The sequence below is a fragment of the Arctopsyche grandis genome, chromosome 12, assembly GCF_051622035.1.
Source record: "Arctopsyche grandis isolate Sample6627 chromosome 12, ASM5162203v2, whole genome shotgun sequence".
Lineage (NCBI taxonomy): Eukaryota > Metazoa > Arthropoda > Insecta > Trichoptera > Hydropsychidae > Arctopsyche > Arctopsyche grandis.
This window is the reverse complement of record NC_135366.1, coordinates 6,152,503-6,175,723: the sequence shown is the minus strand read 5'-3', so window position 1 is coordinate 6,175,723 and position 23,221 is coordinate 6,152,503. Positions and strand designations below refer to the sequence as shown.

Below are 23,221 nucleotides of genomic sequence, written 5' to 3'. Positions count from 1 at the left end.
TCCAAGCTCAGATTGACGAGCTGGACGAAGCGGAGGCTCGGGCCTCCGAGTCTGTCATTGACGAGTTCGAGACGGAATACTTAATCGCCCTCGAACGATGTATGGAAATGCTCAGATTGCGGGAGCTGCAACTGAGCGCGTCGCCGGTAGGTGGCGCTGCCGTCACGATTTCCGCTGTATCGCAATCAAATTCGGCAATAAAATTGCCCCGTTTGGAGTTGCCCACCTTCGAAGGCAATGTCCAAAATTGGCCTCTTTTTTCACAACGCTTCTTGGCCGCTATGGCCGGCGAGAGTTCGCAAACCGCCCGTTTCCAATACTTGTTGGCAGTCCTAAAAGGAGAACCCAATCGCGTAGTCAGTGGCTTAGAGTTAGCTGATGATTCCTTCTCCCGCGCTTGGTCCATTCTGGAGCAGCGCTACAACAATAAAAAAATTGTTGTTCAGTCCCACATTCGCGCAATATTGGACGCGGAACAAATTGCGTCCAATAGTTACGCAAGTTTGCATCGCTGCATAGACGATTTTAGCATGCACGTCCGTGCACTGGCCAACTTAGGCGTTCCGGTCGACACTTGGGACGACATTTTGGTCATGTGCATCACTAGGAAGCTCGATCGACACACGGTTCGACAATGGGAGCTTCAAGCGCCAAAACATGAGGAGTGTACATTCCACAAACTCATCGAATTTCTGACGCTTCAGTGCCAATCGATGGCAAATGCCGACTTCGTCTTAAAAGGCGAGTCGAATCCTCGACCAAGAACCATTACGAATCCGAAGGCAGCAGTTCTGCATGTGAGGAGGGAACGCCCTTCCTGCATCAGTTGCAGCGGAAGTCATTCTCTGCTAGCGTGTCCATCATTCCGCCAAATGAGCGGTGATGAGCGTAGGTCGAACGCCATAAAACGTCGACTATGTCTCAACTGCTTGAGGCCAGGGCACATAGTTCACGCGTGCCAAACAAAGCAGAGATGCTTCAAATGCGGTCATGCCCATCACACCATGTTACATGACTCAACTCCATACCAAACTTCGCCTTCAAATAAGGCCAAACATTATCGGACCCCCAAGAAATCAGAGAACGCCAAACCCGTAAAATCATCGTTGGTTTTACACTCGGTGAGACGCGTATCGCCTTCTCACGCCCGAACTGTCCTGTTATCCACCGTGGAAGTACAAGTTCGCGGCGGAGATGGGCGTTCGCACAAGGTTCGAGCATTGTTAGATAACGGCTCCGAACTCAACCTCATCTCTGAAGACTTAAGAAGGCGACTCGCCTTAAAGTCGAAAAGGATGGACGTCAACCTGGTAGGAATAGGTTCAAATAGGACGTCCATTACTAGTGGCGCGGTAATTCGAATTCTACCGCGCATCCCCAATCAGGGCTCCAGTGTTGATCTCGATTGCGCAATCATGCCCGAGATCGCGAATCAACTTCCATCGCGCAACGTGTCCGAGATTCGGAGCCATTTGCCGCTTCATCTCCCCCTTGCCGATCCGTCATTCGATATTCCCGGTACAGTGGATATGGTGATAGGCAGCGACGCCTATCATGCGATGTTACGCAATGGCAAACGTACCATTTTAGTTCCCTCCAAGTCACGCGGTGACAGAGGAGGACGCATCGCGATGATGAATACAGCTTTCGGCTGGATATTGGGCGGCTCTCTAGAAGCGCCCACAGTTTCAAGCGATTCTCGGAATTGCCATCACACAACGGGTCGTGATCCGTTATCTTGTTTTGGCGCGAGACGTCCAGTCAAGACAGTTACGCGTCCCCTGGACGAATCGCGTATTTACGCGGAACGAAGATTCCGCTTGCCGAAGCGCAATGTACCCGCGCCCTTTAACCCTCACATCTTTCGACCTTCCCAACCCAGCTCCCATAACTCCTGGCCAGTTCCTAGTTGGCGCACCACTAGTTGCGCAACAGCAGGAGGATCTGGTCGATCAACCCGGAGCGAGGGTGCTACCACACCAGCACATGCAGCAGCGGCCCCTGGCAGACAGGGGCACAGGAGTAGGTCCTACTACTCCTCCATCAGCAACACCAAGCGAGCAGTCCGGCGAGTAGCTCGACTGCCAGTCGAGCAGCACTCAGTGAATTTGTGCAACGGTGTGGCGAACGTTCATAACGTCCCACATTAAAGTTGGCGCGTTGTTTGTATCTGTGTTGTGGATTCAGTTTATGTGTTTTAACTTAAGTTTTTGAGTTGCTTTTCTTTTATGCTTCTCTTGTTGGTTTGATTGGTGCTTTGTAATGGAGCTATCAGGATAGATTGGGACATATAACGGTTGAACAATATTGTTACCTAGCATTGGTGTTGGTTATTTGTTGGTGTTTTGGTTGTTTGTTTGTCTATTTTTTGTTTGTTGCTTGCCGGCTTAGTCAGCTGCTTATGTAGGATGGGAAACTGACGGTGGACTAATGTTATTTTGTTTGCTGACTGGGTTATTTTGTTGTGTTGTTTTTTGTTTTTTTGTTATTTTTTTGCTTATTTGCTTGGTTTTTGTGTATTTCATTAGTCGCTTGTGCACCATTAATTCTTATTTGTTTTGGAATTCGATCCTCTGACTTCCAACGGGGGGAGTATGTTCCGACCAAGTCTTCATGGTCAGCTTTCGTGGCGTTACGACCAAAGGAGCCGTTTTGGAGGGAGATCGGCGCCGAGCGCGCGTCCCCGCCTTCTATTCGTTTTCCGCGTCGGTCGAGTGAACATCTCTGTTCGCTACCGAGTTGGTTCCCACCACCGAGTCCCGATCAGCTCAGCCTTGATCGGCAGACGATACTGGAAGTACAGCTTCAGTATACGTCCGGTGAGAAGTGAGGAATTCCTGGTCTCTCTTCGTCGAAGTCAGATCACGTAGCCACGTGGTTGAGTGAGGTTATCATAACCTCTTGAACACGTGCGCGCTAATTTCAAGTCGGACTCCCCCCCCCCCTTTTTTGCCCCCTGCTTGATCTCTGGGTATATATATATATATATATATATATATATATATATATATATATATATATATAGATAAAATACAGTTACCTTACAAACAGAATTATAACCTGTTTTCATTACTATTCAATTTCCCGCCTTTGTCCCGTATCACCCTCACTTACGCACACTGTACGAGAGAGAGAGAGATATACATCGAGCCGAGCCGACAGCAGCAGAGACCAGACCGCAGACGACGACCTGTAGATCCCTTGGAGGAGACCAGTCCCGCCCACGCTTACCACGAGCTTCTAAGAAACCGACTTCCGGGGTGCTCTCGAGTTGAACATCCCTGGAGTCTGTACAGTAGATAAATATGTATATTAAACTTTGAGCATATTATAATTGTGATTCCGCAAACAACTTTTTTTCCACAAAATTTCTTAACAAAACAGATCTATTGCGTCTATCTTGTCTTCACATTCATTACCATGCAAATACTATATAATTATACGCAAAAACAAATTTCATGAAATACAATCATTTTGATATGGTGGTTGTAACGTGACGCCCTCCCAGCAGTCCCGTCAGTTGGCAGCAGTAGTCTGTTTTTTCGAATGGCAACACTCCTGCCGCGGGAAAAAGGAGACGAGAGCCACCGTCTCTCGTCCATTCGTACTCCGACCGTCAAGGTGCACATGCGTGCCCCCCCCCCCCCTATCTCTCCTGAGCCGTCTCCATCGCAGACGCGCCCAGAGAGTCATCCATCTTGTTTTTTTTTTTTTTTTAAAGAAATTTATTCATTTGAAACACATATATTACAAATATATAAATAAATCCGCCAAACTATTACAAATAGTTTGTTGGCGGAGAGAGCTCTCTTAAATATAAATATTATATCCATGTACATACCTGCTATGTCTACCTAAATTAGTGACTCGGCTTTATCCCCATCATTGTGGTTACAAATCCGCGACACCACAAACAGTTTGCTTTCTTATATACACATACATACATACATATGTAGGCGGGGTACTAATGTGTTGACCGTATCCCGGCCTAACGAAACACTGTTGTGCTAGTTTTATAAAGTTTTATTGTTTGCCTATGGTTGTACAAAGGTATGGTATTTGTGGGCAAAAGTATGTCGTTCAGCGGTCTCTGGCGATGTGGGCTGCTATGTAGGCTGCGATGTGGGCTGCTATGTAGGCTGCGATGTGGGCTGCTATGTAGGCTGCGCTGTGGGCTGCTGTCGTGGCGGCTGTTGGTTGTTGTGGAGGCTGCACTGTGGGCTGCCGTGTTGACTGCGCTGTTGACTGCTATGAAGGCTGCGTAGTTCAAAGATGGGGTCACCAATGTAGGCGGGGTACCTGTGTGTTGACAGCGCTGTTGGATGATCAGAAGGTTGCGTAGATCATGTCGGGGTCACCAATGTAGGCGGGGTACCTGTGTGTTGACAGCGCTGTGGGCTGCTGTGAAGGCTGCGTAGATCACGTCGGGGTCACCAATGTAGGCGGGGTACCTGTGTGTTGACCGTATCCCGGCCTAACGAAACACTGTTGTGCTAGTTTTATAAAGTTTTATTGTTTGCCTATGGTTGTACAAAGGTATGGTATTTGTGGGCAAAAGTATGTCGTTCAGCGGTCTCTGGATATGGTAGAGTGTCGCTGGCTCGGCATTCAGCTATGTTCAGAAGGTCTCTGGATGCGGCAGTGTGTTGCTGGCTCGTTGTTCGGCTATGTTCGGAAGGTCTCTGGATACGGCAGTGTGTTGCTGGCTCGTCCGGCTGGTTGATCTTCCAAGTCCGCGTAGTGTAGTGGTGGCTGGTCAGGAGCTGTATGTTGACTGGTCTGCTGCTGTGTGTCGACGCTTGCTGCTGTGGGTCGACTGGCGTTGTTTGGGTTGTACCTCCTTTTATAGTGTTTCTGGAATCGCCTGACCGATGGTGGTGGTTTGTTGATGCGTAAGAAAGGAATGCACTTTTGTCGAGGCGTAGTATTTTCTGGAACGATTGATGGAAGTGGTTGTTGATGCGTAAGCGCATGTGGTTGTTGATGCGTGAACGAGGAATGCACTTTTGTCGAGGCGTAGAATTTTCTGGAATGATTGGCGCCGTTCCGCTCGATGTGGTTTAATGGTGGCGGCGTGTTTCGACCGTTTTGGTTCCACTCGACTGGTAGGGGCGTTCCGCTTGAGTTTAATATAATGGTTGCAGGTGTGCGACGTCTGGTTTTCGGGAATGTATTCTGCGTCGCAGTAACTGCTTTGATGAATGTGAGTTCCGCAAGGAATGTGGTTTGTTGTTGCGGAATATTCTCGAATGTTTCGATGACGATGACTATGACGGGATTCCTACACATACATACATACATATACACATACATACATACATACATATACACATACATACATACATATACACATACATACATGTATATATATATACATATCAGTGGCGGCTCGTCCTAATGGGCTGCGGGCTGCAGCCCCTCCTATAAAATTCTAAGATATATGTTTAATAATACATTTAATATTTTATTTATTAATGATATTTTTTTATTAGTTGGATGGACGAACTATTGGGGCCTTCGACAGAGTAAATATTACTTACAATATCACCCATATCCAAAAGGGTGATATTGTAAGTAATGTTGACCGTTTCGAAGACCCCACTAACTTGTATGGTGACAGATGAATTAAAATGTTGCTGTACTGGCTGTAAAGTGTTACAGCGCCGCGCTGAATGCTGCGCAGCCCGGAATTTCGGAACGAGAAAGAGAAAGAGCTATTTGCAACTGCAGATAGCTCTTTCTCTTTCACTCACTCTGCCGTTTTGGGCTGGACAGTCGGCAGCCTTCGCCTGTTAAACGACATTCATCTGTCAGTTTGTTTAAGATTTCACGCGCTTGATCTTACATTTGATTAGTTGAATCGCACGATCACAGCTCATCAAATCTTCGGTGAGTCGTTTTCATTTTGATAACAGTAAACTTTTTTCAAATCTATTTAACTTTTTCTCGTAATTTTTATTTAAATATATTAAGATTTTTTTTCTTTTAAAAATGGAACAACAAAAGAATTCAGTAAAATATTTACAAAATTTGCACTTTTCGCGACTATAACTTACCGAAAAAGTCGCTATAAAAGCATTAGGCTGCCTCACGCCCAATTTAATTATTTCACAGCCTGCAACTAGTAGATCTTTTAGTTACTCGCGAAAATTTAATCCAGACATTTATAAAAAATACAATTCGTTCAGACTATGTCTGATGATCGGCTTTCGTGGCCTTACGACCCACGATTTGGCCGATATATTTTTGTGCTGGCCACCCTGAGACAGCGGTTGGCACACAAACTGACAGTTGTCAATAGCGGTTTGGCGCGTAAACACCCCGGTGTTTACGGGGCCCACCTCGCCACCGAAATCACCAGCTAGAGGCTGGTGAGGGCTTGGAGACCAGCTCCAGTATCCGTCCGGTGTGCACCAGAGGAAGCTTGGTCTGTCTTCGTCCAGAAGGCAGACAACTGAGCTACGCGTGGCTAACCTCAAAAGGCACGCGTGGTTACTTTGTTACCCCCCCCCCCTGTCCCCCCTGCTTGATCTCTGTATATATATATATATATATATATATATATATATATATATATATATATATATATATATAAATACAGTCACCATACAAAACAGAATTACAACCTGTTTTCATTATTATACAATTTCCCGCCTTTGTCCTGTATCACACTCACTTACGCACACTGTACGAGAGAGAGCGAGATATACATCGAGCCGAGCCGACATCAGCAGAGACCAGACCACCGACGACGAAGGAAGGCACCTTGAGGAAACCAGTCCCGCCCAAGCTTACCACTAGCTATCTCACAAAACCGACTTCCGGGGTGCTCTCGAGTTAAACATCCCTGGAGTCTGTACTCAATTGGTTAACGAGATGCACAGAAAAAAACGCGTTATTTTGTTATCCGTGTCTTTTGTTTGGAGGCGAGTCGCCAGGCGAAGCATCTTGGACGAAAACAGGAGTTATTGACTTAAAACATTTAAACGATAAATTTAAAAACACGAGGGAAGTGTCGAACACTTAAAAAATGTGTGTAATCTCACGATTTTGGGAAGCTTGTCGGCGGGGGTTCGGTGATTACTGGTCACAAATTACTCGTCACAAAGTCCCTAAAATCTCTATAACGGAACATCTGGCAGCCGAAAAGTCCATCATACTAACGATAACTATCATAGTAACGAGAACTTGAGTGCCAAATATTGTGTATTCGCGATTTCCGTGACTTCATTATCATCGCTCTTCTTTGCCCAATCATATTTTCCGATGTTTTCGTTTTTTGAAGTAACTCTTTTTCCCCTTTTATATAATTATAGAATTCAATGCATGACATTTTATAATTTAAAGTACATTGAAATATGCTTTTTACTGTGTCAATAGAAAGCGAATTGCGCTCATCTGTCCATTGATTTTTAATTAATGACAACACACGTTCAACATGTGCATTGTGCGGTGGGATGGCGAACAAGTATTGGCACATTTTCAGTAGATTAGCTTTTCTTTCTGTCTCTTCAGTTTTTTTGAAATAGTATAACCATTTATCATGCACATCTTTCGTTTTCCATTCTTCGGCTTTTTTATTTTCGATAAATGACATATACTTAACTTCCTCATAGATTGAATCCGTGAACAATATTCCCATTTCACTTAAATAAGCAATAGTTTTTTCAACATGTTCCCATTCGGGTACTTCATGGAGAAGCATCCATGAAAAAACATCATATTTTGCCAGTGGAACTGACCACTTTGCCAAATAATTCATTCTAACGTTGTAAAAATTCTCTACATCTTTTTCAAATGCTGCTACTTGTGTCGTCGTAATGTCCATGTGTTTTTTCAGTTCATTGTATGCCTGGGTTGCTTGAATACCTAGATATTTACTATTATATTTACTATGTATTGAAAAACGTACATCAAAATATCAGTCCTCTTCGATCAGAAACAAACAGAACAAACGGATATTATCAGCAGACAGTAAACGAACTGCGCGCGCTTCGTACTTGTCAGTGTCATTGTCGGTGTTGCCAGCTGGCAAAATTGGGCAGTGGCCGGCAGTGGGCATCCACCGCTCTCGTTGTCGGTGTTGCCAATATGCGCGCGCGTATCCATATTAGATATTATGTGGGTACAATTTTTGACGTGTAAACGTCTTTCCTTTTTAGACCACAGTATAGAGAGTGCATTCTGAGATTTCTTGGTTCAAAAGGTCTTGTTCGATAGATATTAAAAAATAATTGAATAATTTTTTTAAATGTCTAAATTTTGAAATTGACGGGGACAAATGACTCTCGGACTGGGACACCGGGACACAGACCTCAAAATTGGGACATGTCCCTGTCAACGGGGACGTATGGCAGCCCTATCGTACGCCAAAAATTTTGCTTATTTTGTCTTGTTATGACATGATAGAATAATTATGGTGACATTTTTTAGACATCTTTTCAGTGCAGCCCCGCCACTAAAAATTATCACGAGCCGCCACTGATACATATACACCAATACATACATATATATACACACATACATCCATACATGCATACACACACATATACATACATACACACATACATATATGTTTATATTATTATAATAGTTGTATTATTTATTTAAACTCTGCAACACAATAATGTATTTACAATAAACCTAAACAATTCAGCTCCTTCTTATATAAATCTAACATAATATTTTTTAATTTTTGTTTAATGGCTAATTTACTTTATTTCTTGGTTTCTTTTAACAATGGTATCCTGTTAAATATTTTAGGCACTACATATTTTCGTATTCTTTGTCCATAATAATTATTATGTTTTGGTTGATCAAAGTTTACCTTCATGTCGAGTAAAATTATTTTGCGCAACCAGTGTTTTGTGGTCATTGCCATAATATCGTTCAATAGCTATAGAGTAATTTACTTTGCTATGTACCGGTAATATTTTACAAAGAAGAAAGAGTTTTTCATATTCCTTCTTACAATTATTTTTAGATTTTTTTTCTACTAAATATTTCAGCAATCTAATTTATAGTTCCTTAATTTGATCGAGATCGATCGTAAGTACTTAAGCCATAATTCATCAACGAGTCAGCAAGAGCGTAATACACACTATATAAAGTGATTCTATTTAATATTTTACTTAAATGATAAAATTTAAGTAAAATATTAAATAAATTAAATGTTGTAGAACCGCGGGACGGTTGAGTTTATCATCACTGTCTCCCCTGAGTTCTAACGAGTTCGTCTCCTGTATCTTCCACGCAGCTTCGCACCCCCGTCAGGGTTAACCTAATTATATATATTTATTTATTTCGAATTAAATTTAGACCATGCTAACTGAACAGGTTGCCCTAAAACGCCACTATAGCCGGAAACAAGTAAACATCATTAATCAAAAAATAATATGATAAAATGTCAAAAAAATTTAAAATAATACTAATAAAATATAGATTTCATTGTTGGCTATCTGGTAAGCATAGATTTTTTATTGGGTTTTGACATACATACATATTCATATGTAGATATTTTTTACATATTCAATGAAATACTTGATAATGTACATATGTAAATCATTTTGGACCGCAAATGATGTTATTTCAGGCAGCGGGTTGTACGTCGCTAATGTACAAGCCTACATACAATATTTAAAGGAAGAATATATTATAATATTAGTATTGTAACGTACGCCCTCGGATAAGTGCTTCAGTGGTTTCGAGGGTAACAATGGAAAAATTGTATTATGATATACAAAGGGACCAAAATGAGCTGTTTGGACGTAAAACTATTTTCTATTTTTGTGACTTCACTCCAGTATGAATACGCATATGTGCACTAAGCTTTTGTTTCGTAATAAATGTTTTTGAACAAATGTCACATTTGTGTGGTTTTACCCCAGTATGAATACCCATATGTGCATTAAGAGTTCGTTTCCAAGCAAATGTTTTTGAACAAATCTCACATTTGTGTGGCTTTAACCCGGTATGAATAACCATATGTGCACTAAGATTTAGTTTCCTAGTAAATGTTTTTGAACAAGTGTCACATTTGTATGGTTTTACTCCAGTATGAATAACCATATGTGCATTAAGAGTTCGTTTCCAAGCAAATGTTTTCGAACAAATGTCACATCTGTGTGGTTTTACCCCAGTATGAATACCCATATGAACATTAAGAGTTCGATTCCAAGCAAATGTTTTTGAACAAATGTCACATTTGTGTGGCTTTAACCCGGTATGAATAACCATATGTGAACTAAGATTTAGTTTTCTAGTAAATGTTTTTGAACAAATGTCACATTTGTGTGGCTTTAACCCGGTATGAATAACCATATGTGAACTAAGATTTAGTTTTCTAGTAAATGTTTTTGAACAAATGTCACATTTGTGTGGCTTTATCCCAGTATGAACAACCATATGAGCACTAAGATTTCCTTTCTTAGTAAAAGTTTTTGGACAAATATCACATTTGTGTGGCTTTACCCCTGTATGAATAACTACGTGTGCACTGAGTTCATATTTTCTAAGGAATGATTTTAAACAGATTTCACATTTGTATGGCTTTACCCCAGTATGAATACCCATGTGTATACGGAGTCTAGATTTTAAAGGGAATGATTTGAAACAAATGTCACATTTGTGTGACTTTACCCCAGTATGAATACCCATGTGTACACTTAGATTATGTTTACTGTTAAAAGATTTTGAACAAATGTCACAATCATGCAGCTTTCTTCGAGTATCAGAGTTTTTCTGCGACACAAGATTGTTTTGATTTGTTAACAATTTGTCTTGGAAATCTATTTTATGGTCCAATTCAGAATGCGTAGAGCACATCTTATCTAATGCTTTTCGAAATGATAATTCTTCCGCTTGATTGTGTATATTGGTATCTATTATTGCTGCCGTATTATCTCTCGAAGTAATTTCTCTTCCAGGGGTCTAAAAAATAAACCGAACGTTATTCAATTTAACATGTGTAACTTTTTATAGTGTGATGTCATTTTACGTGTGAATTTATATTTTCGATCAACTGAATGTTTCGCTAAGAAACCATTTGAAGAACTTTAATCTTATTTACTTACCTCGCCGTCGTCAGGTGAACTACAATTGTTGGGTGGCCATTCAGCGCCCAACTCATCTTCCCATATTAAATCTTCCAGCAAAACTTCCTCCGGCTTGATTTTCAAATACTTATCTAATTCCACCCTCGACGTTGTGTCATTCTGAAAACAAGCGTTCCGAAAGCTGTCGAACAATTCCAGATTGTTGACACAAGAAAGGCATATCATATCTGGCAGATAGTCTCCTTTCCTAACCTGCAAATGTGAAAGGTATTGGCGATTACGAGGAGTAGCGAATTATCAATAGCAATGGTTCAAGTGCAACGTGACTGACCCGCAGCTGACAGTAGGTCCAAATGCGTTGCACCAAACGCGGTGGATGAGGGTCGTCATGGATGGAGACGAAGGACCCTGCTGGAGCAGAGCAGAGACAAAGTCTGCACTCCATCGCTACTTCGGATGGAGGAGCACAAACTCCTGGAGAGTGGATAGACGCTTCCGATCTTTGCTTCTGACTTCTGCTTTTCCTTTTGCTTTTCTAATCGACTCGTCCAGCCACTCACACCACACAGAGAAATGTTATATTTAATACATTTCTCTGACCCAACCAAGAACAACCCGATGCAATATGATAGTCAAACGTCAAAATAAAATGCTTATACATATGTGTGAGTGTGTAGTGCTGCAAACTTAAACTGGTCCCAACCATTGAGGTCGCTAAATCGATACATTACCTAAAAATCAGTATCCGCGCTCAATTTGTACGACAAGAATTGTATGGCAGCGTTAACACTAGCGGTAGATACCGCGTTATTTGACGGCGTGGAAACATACAGCGTGTTCCAATTTTTCACCAATCCGCGAGCCACACGACGCCCCTCCATAAGTCGGGCAGTACCCATAGGATTGCCTTGGGGGGATGTCGTCGATATTTCAGAGAGCGTGTCGCGAACATATTTACGACATTTGCTCGGCTCATTACTTTATTCAATTATCTTTCTATTTACCCGGCTTCGCTCGGTATTTGTAATATAAACCGCTTAAACATGTGTTCCGACCAAGTCTTCATGGTCAGCTTTCGTGGCGTTACGACCAAAGGAGCCGTTTTGGAGGGAGATCGGCGCCGAGCGCGCGTACCCGCCCCCTATTCGTTTTCCGCGTCGGTCGAGTGAACATCTCTGTTCGCTACCGAGTTGGTTCCCACCACCGAGTCCCGATCAGCTCAGCCTTGATCGGCAGACGATACTGGAAGTACAGCTTCAGTATACGTCCGGTGAGAAGTGAGGAATTCCTGGTCTCTCTTCGTCGAAGTCAGATCACGTAGCCACGTTGGTTGAGTGAGGTTACCATAACCTCTTGAACACGTGCGCGCTAATTTCAAGTCGGACTCCCCCCCCCCCCCCCTTTTTCTGTCCCCCCTGCTTGATCTCTGTATATACATATATATATAAAATACAGTCACCATACAAACAGAATTATAACCTGTTTTCATTACTATTCACTTTCCCGCATTTGTCCCGTATCACCCTCACTTACGCACACTGTACGAGAGAGAGAGAGATATACATCGAGCCGAGCCGACAGCAGCAGAGACCAGACCACCGACGACCTGTGGATCCCTTGGAGGAAACCAGCCCCGCCCACGCTTACCACGAGCTTCTACGAAATCGACTTCCGGGGTGCTCTCGAGTTGAACATCCCTGGAGTCTGTACAACATGGCCAATCTAATGTGGCAGCTCCCCAGGTACTGGCCGTAAACCAACGTGTGATACCGCTTCTTCTGTCATAACAAAATGCAGTGCATACCATCACCTCATAACCACTTTATTGTTCAATTATCGTACTCTACTCATAACTGGTCATCTAAACACGCAACTTTTATTGTTCGCAGCACACCCACAACACAGCCTTCTACGAATCGAAACTCCAAGCGAGATGACATGACTAAACTACAAATATCAAAATGTCAATATTGAAGTACCTACCTAGTTCGTTTTGTGACCCTCATTTATTAAAAAATGTTGCTAATTTATTGAAAAATGTGATTTTCAGGAAAGAGTTGAAAAAAATAGAGCAATCTAAAAGGTTGGGCTGCGGAGCTGATGAGATATATATATACCATCATCCTCGACATTTCACGAACTGAGCTTTTTGGCCAACGTAGAAAAACCCGTGCTGACTATGGTAATCATCTTGATTATATTACTACTTTTAGAAAATAATTTATTTATTAGGTACTCTATTCGACCACATCATCTTTAGTCTCGGCCCGATGATAGTAATTCGACAATGGACTGAAAACAATATTAAACACCATGAAGATGGCATGAGGGCGAAATCAGACAGCGGTGAATGTGGGACGTGGTTTTTTTAGATACATATAGAAAAAACGTGGCATTCATCGAACGCGTACATGGGATAGTTTAGAATTTTATAAAGAAAATAAGAAACTTTTGAATCAAATTAGCAGTGTATAAATAAATATAGCAACAGAGGTGATGAAATTGAGTGAGAATGAAGATGATTAAATTCAACAATTAATTTTTAAGCGCACTTTTTAAGTTCCTAACTACATATGTATATTCCGGTTATTATGAAAGTGGAATAAGTCATATAATATTTCCTTTGAGATAATTGGACTTTTGTGTAAATTTGTTTTAAAAATTATTGTGATACCTTAGCCTTATGGGGGTCTACGTGACGAGCCGGAATCTGATATTACCGAAAACGCAAAGATCGAAAATCGAAAGATCTTAAGTCGAAATATCAAAAAAGAGGATGCATGGTAAACGGTACATACTCACTGTATGACCGGCCTTATAGATATAATCTTTTCCCGCACAATTATAAATAAAATTGTAAAATAAACATTTTTTTGTTAAATGTTCTCTTTTTTTGTCCATGACACTTGGCAACCCTAGCTTATGGTGATTTTCGATGATAGTGCGATATAACTAGAGGTAGGATAGTCACAGTGCTATCCATTGTTGTAAATCCTTTGTAAAAAAGGTTCGGCAAACTTTGAACAATACGCGGCACCTTCTGGGTCCGGTGACTAGATATAACCATGTCTTTGAATATATGTATATAAATATAATGTAGCATAGCAATATGAAAAATTATTACGGTAAATAATAATTACGGATCACAAATGAAATTATTTTATTTAAAAAAATCAATATAATACAAATATACATAAAAAAGAATAACAAAGATAGTAATAAAATAAAAAGCAAGAAAGAAATATGTATAGTAAAAAAACAAGTAAATAATAATGATAATTATATAGGTTGACCTACCACGGTGTCTACAAGGTTACAAGGCTGTTCTTCTTTTCTCATCGAAGAAATACTGTCGAAACTCGTCTCTGACTGTTTTTGCATCTGACTTAGCATTTCGATTAAAATAAGTGGAAAGGCTAGTTATTGTGTCTTTGTCTTCTACTAATGCAATATCATCAGCTACTAATACATATGGAAAATTCGTCGTGGTGTTGGGCAATGGACATGGCTCTGGCAAATTTAATTTGCGTTGTTCATAGAGTTCCCAAAATTTCGTATAGAATAAAACTCCACCATCTGAGATTTTTCCGTTTGTTCCTACATCAATCATGATGAACTCTTTTCTCGCATTAACCAAAGCCATGAGGACAATGCTATAAAAGCCTTTATAATTGTAGTATGAGGGACCCGACATTCGAGGTTTAATAATTTCAATGTGTTTGCCATCTAGACTTCCAATGCATCTGGGGAAATTGTAAAGTTTTCCAAATTCATTTGCGATTTCGATCCATTCTGCATCTGTTGTTGGCATCTGAAAAATTTTTAATTTAATTTTTTTTTTTCAGGAAGATTATTCTCAACAACACCAAAATGAAGTAGTACAAAAAGAGTCTTTGATATATTCGTCTCTTAATGATGACGATGAAGGTCCAATGCCGAAAATAACAAAGAATAGGCCGAACAAAAAAAATGAGCTGCTGGCACAAGCATGCACTATACTGTCTCGGCCCATTGTTGAATCTCCCCAAACTTCTTTCGATCTAATGTGTGCATCCTGGATTGAGAGTTTAAAAGGCTTAAATCCGAAACTAAAATTAGATAAAGCACATGCCATAAACAATATAATATATGAAGCTCAAACGAAAAATTTGTATTATACTGAAATTAATAATTCATTATCTCTCACATCTTTATCAAACTCATCGCCACATGTTATCCACATACCCGAGAATACTAGCTTCAATTCACCCAAAATACAAGTAATAGAAGGGTTGGAACCATCAACACACATTACCAAACGTCCGCCAATTATCCACATTCCTAAAAATATTAAATACAATCCAACGGGTATACGAATAACAGAAGGGTTGGCTTCAAAAATTTTTATAAAACATCAAACAACATCATACATAAACATAATCATCTAGTCATCATTTATTTTTTTACATACCTCCTTTATTATTGTATTTCATTATAATTTGTTTTTTTGTTTATGTAAAATGTTTACTATATAATAAGTAATATAAATAAAGTTTTTATATTACTTTGGTTTTTATTTTTACCTTTATATACTTCTTGATCATCGGGCCGAGACTAAAGTTGATGTGGTCGAATAGTACCTAATAAATAAATTATTTTCCAAAAGTAGTAATATAATCAAGATGATTACCATAGTCAGCACGGGTTTTTCTACGTTGGCCAAAAAGCTCAGTTCGTGAAATGTCGAGGATGATGGTATATGTATATATCTCATCAGCTCCGCAGCCCGACCTTTTAGATTGCTCTATTTTTTTCAACTCTTTCCTGAAAATCACATTTTTCAATAAATTAGCAACATTTTTTAATAAATGAGGGTCACAAAACGAACTAGGTAGGTACTTCAATATTGACATTTTGATATTTGTGAATTTTATAAATCTGTCCGTTTTTTAAAATAAAACAATTTTGATTTTACATATTCTATCTTCTGTAAATGGTCCGATATTACCTAATCAATATATATATATATATATATTTGTACTCATATACCACCCCCATATATATGGAGAAGGGTGAGAGAAGTGACGGTGTAGTTTAGTCATGTCATCTCGCTTGGAGTTTCGATTCGTAGAAGGCTGTGGTGTGGGTGTGCTGCGAACAATAAAAGTTGCGTGTTTAGATGACCAGTTATGAGTAGAGTACGATAATTGAACAATAAAGTGGTTATGAGGTGATGGTATGCACTGCATTTTGTTATGACAGAAGAAGCGGTATCACACGTTGGTTTACGGCCAGTACCTGGGGAGCTGCCACATTAGATTGGCCATGTTTAAGCGGTTTATATTACAAATACCGAGCGAAGCCGGGTAAATAGAAAGATAATTGAATAAAGTAATGAGCCGAGCAAATGTCGTAAATATGTTCGCGACACGCTCTCTGAAATATCGACGACATCCCCCCAAGGCAATCCTATGGGTACTGCCCGAGTTATGGAGGGGCGTCGTGTGGCTCGCGGATTGGTGAAAAATTGGAACACGCTGTATGTTTCCACGCCGTCAAATAACGCGGTATCTACCGCTAGTGTTAACGCTGCCTATGAATGCACATGATACGAATACGTATACCTAAAGTGCGATTAGCTTTTTTCCGAACACGAATATTGCAGACAAACTTTTCAGAACAGAATGAATGATACGAGTATGCGTATGCTAAGCTGACAATTTTTTCCAAATTGAAAACCAAAACATATTTCTAAATACTTCAATTATTTAAAATAGAGATTAAAGAATCATGGACGCACAGTTATGAAAAAAAGTAATTAATTTTTGTTGAATCCTGCGCCTGCTACATATAATTTCGAAAGAGACAGTATATATGCTTGTTTATTTTGTGATAGTCAATTAAATAAAAAAAAACATATGAGTATTCAAATAAATTTATATAAGATAAAACTAAATAAATAATAATAATGTGATAAATAAATTTAATGAAAAATACTAATAGACTAAAAATACTATAGAGTTTCGGTCATCTTCCTGTGAGTTGGGACCAACTCGGCCGCGCTCAAAAGTTGCTACAGTACTTCTTAAGGTCTGTTCATACCTATCCAGCAAGACCCGTATCCTGCAGGTGTCGTGCAAGTGCGGATAGTATTCTTTGGTACATTCTATATGGACGCGCATGAATGCGTAAATGCGCATGCGCGAATGGAGTATGAATACGTCCATATAATGTACCAAAGAATACTATCCGCACTTGCAGGACACCTGCAGGATACGGGTCGTGCTGGATAGGTATGAACAGACCTTTACTCGGCTGCCATAATAAACACTCGTGCATCAACAAGCCAGTCGTCTCATTCACCCTACCACCATAATTTGAAACGGAGATTAAAGAATCATGGACGCACATTTATGAAAAAAAATATAATGTTTTTTTTTAAATCTTTTATAAAATTCTACACAAAAGTGTTTAAAATTAAACTAAGTGATTAGCAAACATTTTAAGGTTTCAACATTCAATTTCATTTTATCACTGTACTACATATATGTATTATATATTGTTCATGAAAGTAAAAAATCCATAAAACATTTGATTAATTTACCAATATTATTGTAGGAGAATTTGTATATTTATCCATCTATTAGACAAAAAAATTGTATTACACGAAAAAGTGTACTGGTTTTGGGTTTTTCGCGAATTAGAAATCCACGAAAAAGGCGTGGTCAGGGGCAGAGTCAACGTTATATATTAGATATAGTATACCTAAAGTGACCATACGACCCGTTTTGAACGGGACCGTCCCGTTTTAGGTAGCCTGTCCCGTTGTTCCCAAGCACAGCTTCGGGACGTCGAAATGTCCCGTTTTCAAAAAGAAAGCAACACACGGTAACAATTAAGAAAAAAAGTGTAAAAAATCGACTAGCTTGATACAGTGTGTATCGGTGCATATGGCACAAGAACAAATAAAAACTACAGCTGCTGAGTTCTATAAGATAAGCAAAGAATATTTCGAGCAGTGGACTTTGTTCTTTGAAGAATTAGTAATATTTGAATGGGCGCATTTAATCAAATTACCTACGTGAGAAGAAATTCAAGGTGTAATGGATATATTGATTCAAAAGTGATTTATTAATTGTAACCAAGATACAGAAGTATTTAATGAATATTGTAACGCGACGTTCTCCCGAGTGTCCCTTCAGTCGGTAGCGGTAGGAATAGTTAAGGTGGCACCAGTGACTTTACCGCGCCAACACCATACTCCTCTCGAGCAGTATCGAGAGCGATTCTCTCTCTACCACCAGCCGTCATCCGGGAAGGACCTCCCTATCCAGCATCTCCGCCGAGCGTCTTCAGAGACGCCCAGAGATCGCCATCTTGTGTCCACACGAGGCAGTACGGAGTTTGCCTCCTGCCTCCCCCTCCCACTGCTGTGACCCGACCAGCGGTGCTTCAACGAGAAGAGGACCGCAGAGCCAGCTTCCCGACCATGAGGAAGCTGTTATCAACGAAGACGATTTGCAGGCAGGAACCTCCCCGACTAAATATATAACACTATCCCAAGGTTAGTCCACGTTTCCATATAACCCGACCCTTGAAAGAACGGAGTAAACGCCCTATGGACCTCCCACAGCGAGATCAGATAAGCGCGCGTAAATCCGTTCGTTACAATATTCACTTATTACTAACTATATTACACCGCAAAAAGTGACAGAATGGAACATTGGGAATGTTTCAATCGAAAGTTGTTGGGTAGAATTGTTCCAACACTTTTGCACCAATTCTTTAAATCATAAAAACTTTCATATAATTATTGAATACATTTTACGCCTGCCCGGAACTAATGCATCCGTAGAAAGTATTTTCACAGATGAACAAGTTGTGCAATTGCAAGTCGCAGCTCTTAAAGCGATGTTGTTAATTAAAATCAATTTTAAGAAATCCTGCCATGAATTTCATTCTTATTTAAAAGCAAACAAAATACTACTTAAAAAAATTTGTTCCCGAAGGTACCTTTCGGGACAGCCAAATGTCCCAGTTTTCGATAGCTGCTTATTGACCTTTCATTGTTCAGAAATACCGACCCCCTGCAGTTATGAAACTGAAAAAAAATGCACGAATCTCAATCTCACCGTAGATCCACATCCATGGTTAAAAAGCAAGAAATGCGAGATTTAGAAAATCAATTTTTTTCAATCTTCTTTGGTAATATGTAATTTGATTTAATATTAAAATTAAATAAGAAAGGAAATACTAGTTTATAAAAGGAATGGTCTTAAATGTGATTGTTAAGTTTACTTTATTAGTATAAGATCTGTGTTAAAGTAATTAAATTTGATGATACTGGGTTTTTATTTATAAGTTAGATATGAAAATGTTACATACATATGTTGGTATTTTGCTAGATATTTTATTAGAGGAATGGGGGAAAGAGAGTAAAACGACATTGTTGTTTATTCACTAATGTTTATTCTGACGGCCAGGAAGTAAGAGATTGATTCCCGCAAAGCGCTGACCGACGGTACATCGCATTGGTACTGCCAGAACCTCGGCGGTCGCACAGAGGGTTTGATTTACATAAATAGAGCATTAGAGGTAGAAATAAATAGCCAGTGGCGGCTCGTAAGAATTCATAGAGGGGGGGCTGCAGAGATTAATCGGGATGTATTAACTCGTTCACCATACCGGTGATCAAATTCAGACAAAAATAGCATGTACATGTCTATACTGGGAGGCTGCAGCCCTGCAGCCCATATGGACGGCAAAAATAGTATGCATTTGCAAAAATAACATATGAAATATATATATATATATATATATATATATATATATATATATATATATATATATATATATATATATATATATAAAAATCTATATATTGAAAATGAAAATGAAAAAACTGAAGTATTTGATACTTTACATAATTTCTTATCTGATAAAAAGATTAGTATGTCTAGGAGAAATTAAAAAATAATTGAACATGTAATAGGGCTGAAATCGTCTTTTACGCAGTGCTTTCCCAAACCTTAAGAAGCAAACAATTACATTTCAAACCCCTTCGACAATGAACATTTTCGGACAGCTGCGTAATTATCAATCAAGGAAAAGGAGAAATTGATTGAACTTTCAAATTATAGCATTTAAAAACTGAATTCAAAATAAATAAGGTTATTAATTTTTTGGCTAGGTATTAGTGAAGAATATGAACAGCTTTCTGACATCAGCTTTTGACAGGAACAGCGCTTCAATTTCTGTCGCCGTTTACTAGCACTGAACTGGTTGAGAGAGCTTTCTCTTCATATATTTTAATAAAAGACAAATATAGAAATATATTAATTTATTTATTTATAGTTTTGGACCATTGTGGCATTACAGGAAGAACCTAATGCGCCACAATGGCCTACATTTGATAATGAAGAAAAACAAAAAATAAAATAAGTAAAATACATAAAATAAAAAGAAAAAAGCAAAAGCAGAAAAACATGATAAAGTAAAATAATACATAATAGTACATAAAAATGTGCATAAGGAGAAAGAGAAAGAAAAAGTAAAATAAAATCACAGCGAGGCCCAAATGGAAGAGTAGATTAAGATTCCACTCATACATCACATTAAAATTAATATTGAATGCAGCTCCAGACTTAAGGGTACATCTCACATCATTTGAACGGAATTTTAAAAAACTATGTTCCTCGAAACAAGCACAAGGATCTCATTAAATTTATTTTGTAGGGAGATTTAATTAATGTAATTTGGTGTTTTTATTAAAACCAATAATCAATAATAGAAGTATGACAAAATAGTAGATAAATATTAGTGCTTCGAATCCCGGAAGGTTACTCCAGCACCGGGATTGCGGTGCTGGGAATTTCCAATCCCGGGATCAATTGCATGTTTTCATATTTCAAACACGTTCAATTGCATTTTGCAAACTCTCCCGATGTTTCACGCAAAAAATACTCCCATATTGGCGTACTAATTTTGAGTTTGGCTACATTCTTTAAATTTTCGGTTCGCATCCATTAATTTCTAAGATTAAATAAAACACATGCGAAAATGTAATTAAATAAAATAAAAAACGCTTTGATTCATTGATTCGTTTTTTACAAATATTTTGTACCGTCTAGTAATTATTCATCGAAACAGTCCACCTAATATAAAAAAAGCTCCAATTACATTTACTTTATGTAAAAAATTCGGATGTGACCAACCTACGACTTTATCTATGTATTTGAGGAATATAAGAAGGATAAAAAACAAAATTTGATAATCGAACATATGTACATACACGTACACACATACCGGCTATGAGCATTTTCAATACCAATTGAATACAAATGTAGGAAAACTTACACAGGACTAAAGTTCTACTTCCGGCTTACGAATTCCGACCAAAACCTTATCAACTCTATGTTAGTACAAAAATAATACAAATATAAATTTTCAGCTAAATATGTTCAGGGCGTGGAAAGAATCGTTGTCACAACATTTTTGACTTTTTTAAGAGGAAAAAATCCTGCTTCCGGTTTATTATATTTAGTTATTTTTTTTTTTTTTATCACATTAATACAATAATTATACTTGAATTTTTACGTGATAAGTAAAGGCCGGATAACCATGGTGCCGTCTTGAAAAAAACGGACCCAGAGGGTGCTGTGTATTGTTCATTGCATTGTTAAGGTTCGCCGAAAGTTTTTTTTGGACTCTAGCTTTGTAAATAGAACTAAACCGCCCCGATTCCTAGAAAAAGCACTCGGACTATCCGGTGTCTAGTGATAAGTGTCGAAAAAAATATTGGGAGAAAAAATTGAACAAGAGTACACTGCCATTTCTGGTTGACGGATGCTTACCAACTTTTATACATAACTTGGTGAAATTTCAGTTTAATAAATTAAAGGATTTCTTAGAAAAACAAAAAAAACCTTTGATTCTCTAAATTAAAAGTACAACTTTCGGTTTAGGAAAAAATATTGGGGTTTAATATTAATAATTTCTATTACAAGTAAGAAATTTCAGTCCGATTTGATGAGTGGTTTGGGAGATAATTTAATTCAAAAACTTAAAAAGAAAGAGTACACCTATAAGGGGACGTACCATTTCCATTTTCTTGAAACGAATCAAATAATTAATAAAAAACAACCTTGGATGACGGATGAAATTATACATTTAATGGAAGAACGTAGGAAACACAAACATAATAATCCAACACAATATAAAAATATTCACCGCCAAATTCAAAGGAAAATTAAAGAAATTAAAGAAAAATGGATGGAAAATAAATGTAACGAAATTGAAAAATTACAAGAAAAACACGACGAATTTAACGTACATAAAAAACTAAAAGAAGCAACAGGATCATTCAGAAAAAAAGATTTCATACTCCTTAGGAATAAAAATGGAAAAATCATTTTAAATATGGATGAGAAGAAATCAGAATGGAACGAGTACACAAAATTGCTCTTTAAAGACAATAGAGAAAACGGAGGGCATATTGAAGATCCAGAAACGGAACCATATATATTGAAATCCGAAGTGGAACATGCTATAAAACTAGCAAAGAGTCGGAAAGCTACTGGACCGGATCTGATTCCTGCTGAATTTCTCAAGTTATTGGACGACGATAACATAGAAGATCTAACAAAACTCTTCAATAAAATATATTTATCAGGCGAAGTACCTAGCGATTGGTTACAATCCATATTTATCCCGTTGCCCGTTGACTTCAGATTAATTAGCCTAATGAGTCACACATTGAAGATCCTACTAAAGATAATACAGGGCAGAATTTACTCACGGTGTGAAGAGGCGATTAGCAGAGAGCAGTTTGGATTCAGACAAGGCTTGGGTACCCGAGAGGCCCTTTTCTGTATGAAAACACTACTCCAAAGATGCAGAGAAGTCCGTAAACCTGTGTACATCTGCTTTATAGACTTTGAAAAGGCCTTTGACCGTGTCCAACACGCTCGCCTGATGGAAACATTAAAAAATATTGGCCTGGATGACAGAGATGTCAGATTGCTACGAAATATTTATTGGAATCAGACTGCAGTAGTACGGGATTGGAAGCCTTAATAAATATGTATATTAACCTTTGAGCATTTAGTAAGCATAGATATGTTATTGGGTTTTGACATACATACATATTCACAAGTAGATATTTTTTATATTCAATGAAACACTTTGTG

General features: G+C 38.8%; 3 protein-coding genes across 3 annotated transcripts; 2 read left to right on the top strand and 1 right to left on the bottom strand.

The window, feature by feature from the left end:
• Positions 1-1,228: 1,228 nt before the first annotated feature.
• On the top strand, positions 1,229-12,518 carry LOC143920052 (uncharacterized). Its single transcript, XM_077442738.1, has 2 exons — positions 1,229-2,887; positions 12,394-12,518. Exon 1 carries the CDS (start codon positions 1,296-1,298, stop codon positions 2,148-2,150), a length of 855 nt encoding a protein of 284 aa, XP_077298864.1. The 5' UTR covers positions 1,229-1,295; the 3' UTR covers positions 2,151-2,887; positions 12,394-12,518.
• LOC143920051 (uncharacterized) lies at positions 9,438-11,894 on the bottom strand. The gene is made up of 3 exons (XM_077442737.1): positions 11,386-11,894; positions 11,073-11,306; positions 9,438-10,929 (listed from the first exon to the last, which is right to left on the bottom strand). Exons 1-3 carry the CDS (start codon positions 11,497-11,499, stop codon positions 9,781-9,783), a joined length of 1,497 nt encoding a protein of 498 aa, XP_077298863.1. The 5' UTR covers positions 11,500-11,894; the 3' UTR covers positions 9,438-9,780.
• Positions 11,945-15,481, top strand: LOC143920414 (uncharacterized). The gene is made up of 4 exons (XM_077443298.1): positions 11,945-12,796; positions 12,944-13,017; positions 13,105-13,236; positions 14,900-15,481. The coding sequence occupies exons 3-4, from the start codon at positions 13,234-13,236 to the stop codon at positions 15,479-15,481; spliced, it is 585 nt and encodes a 194-aa protein (XP_077299424.1). The 5' UTR covers positions 11,945-12,796; positions 12,944-13,017; positions 13,105-13,233.
• The last annotated feature ends 7,740 nt before the right edge of the window (positions 15,482-23,221 follow it).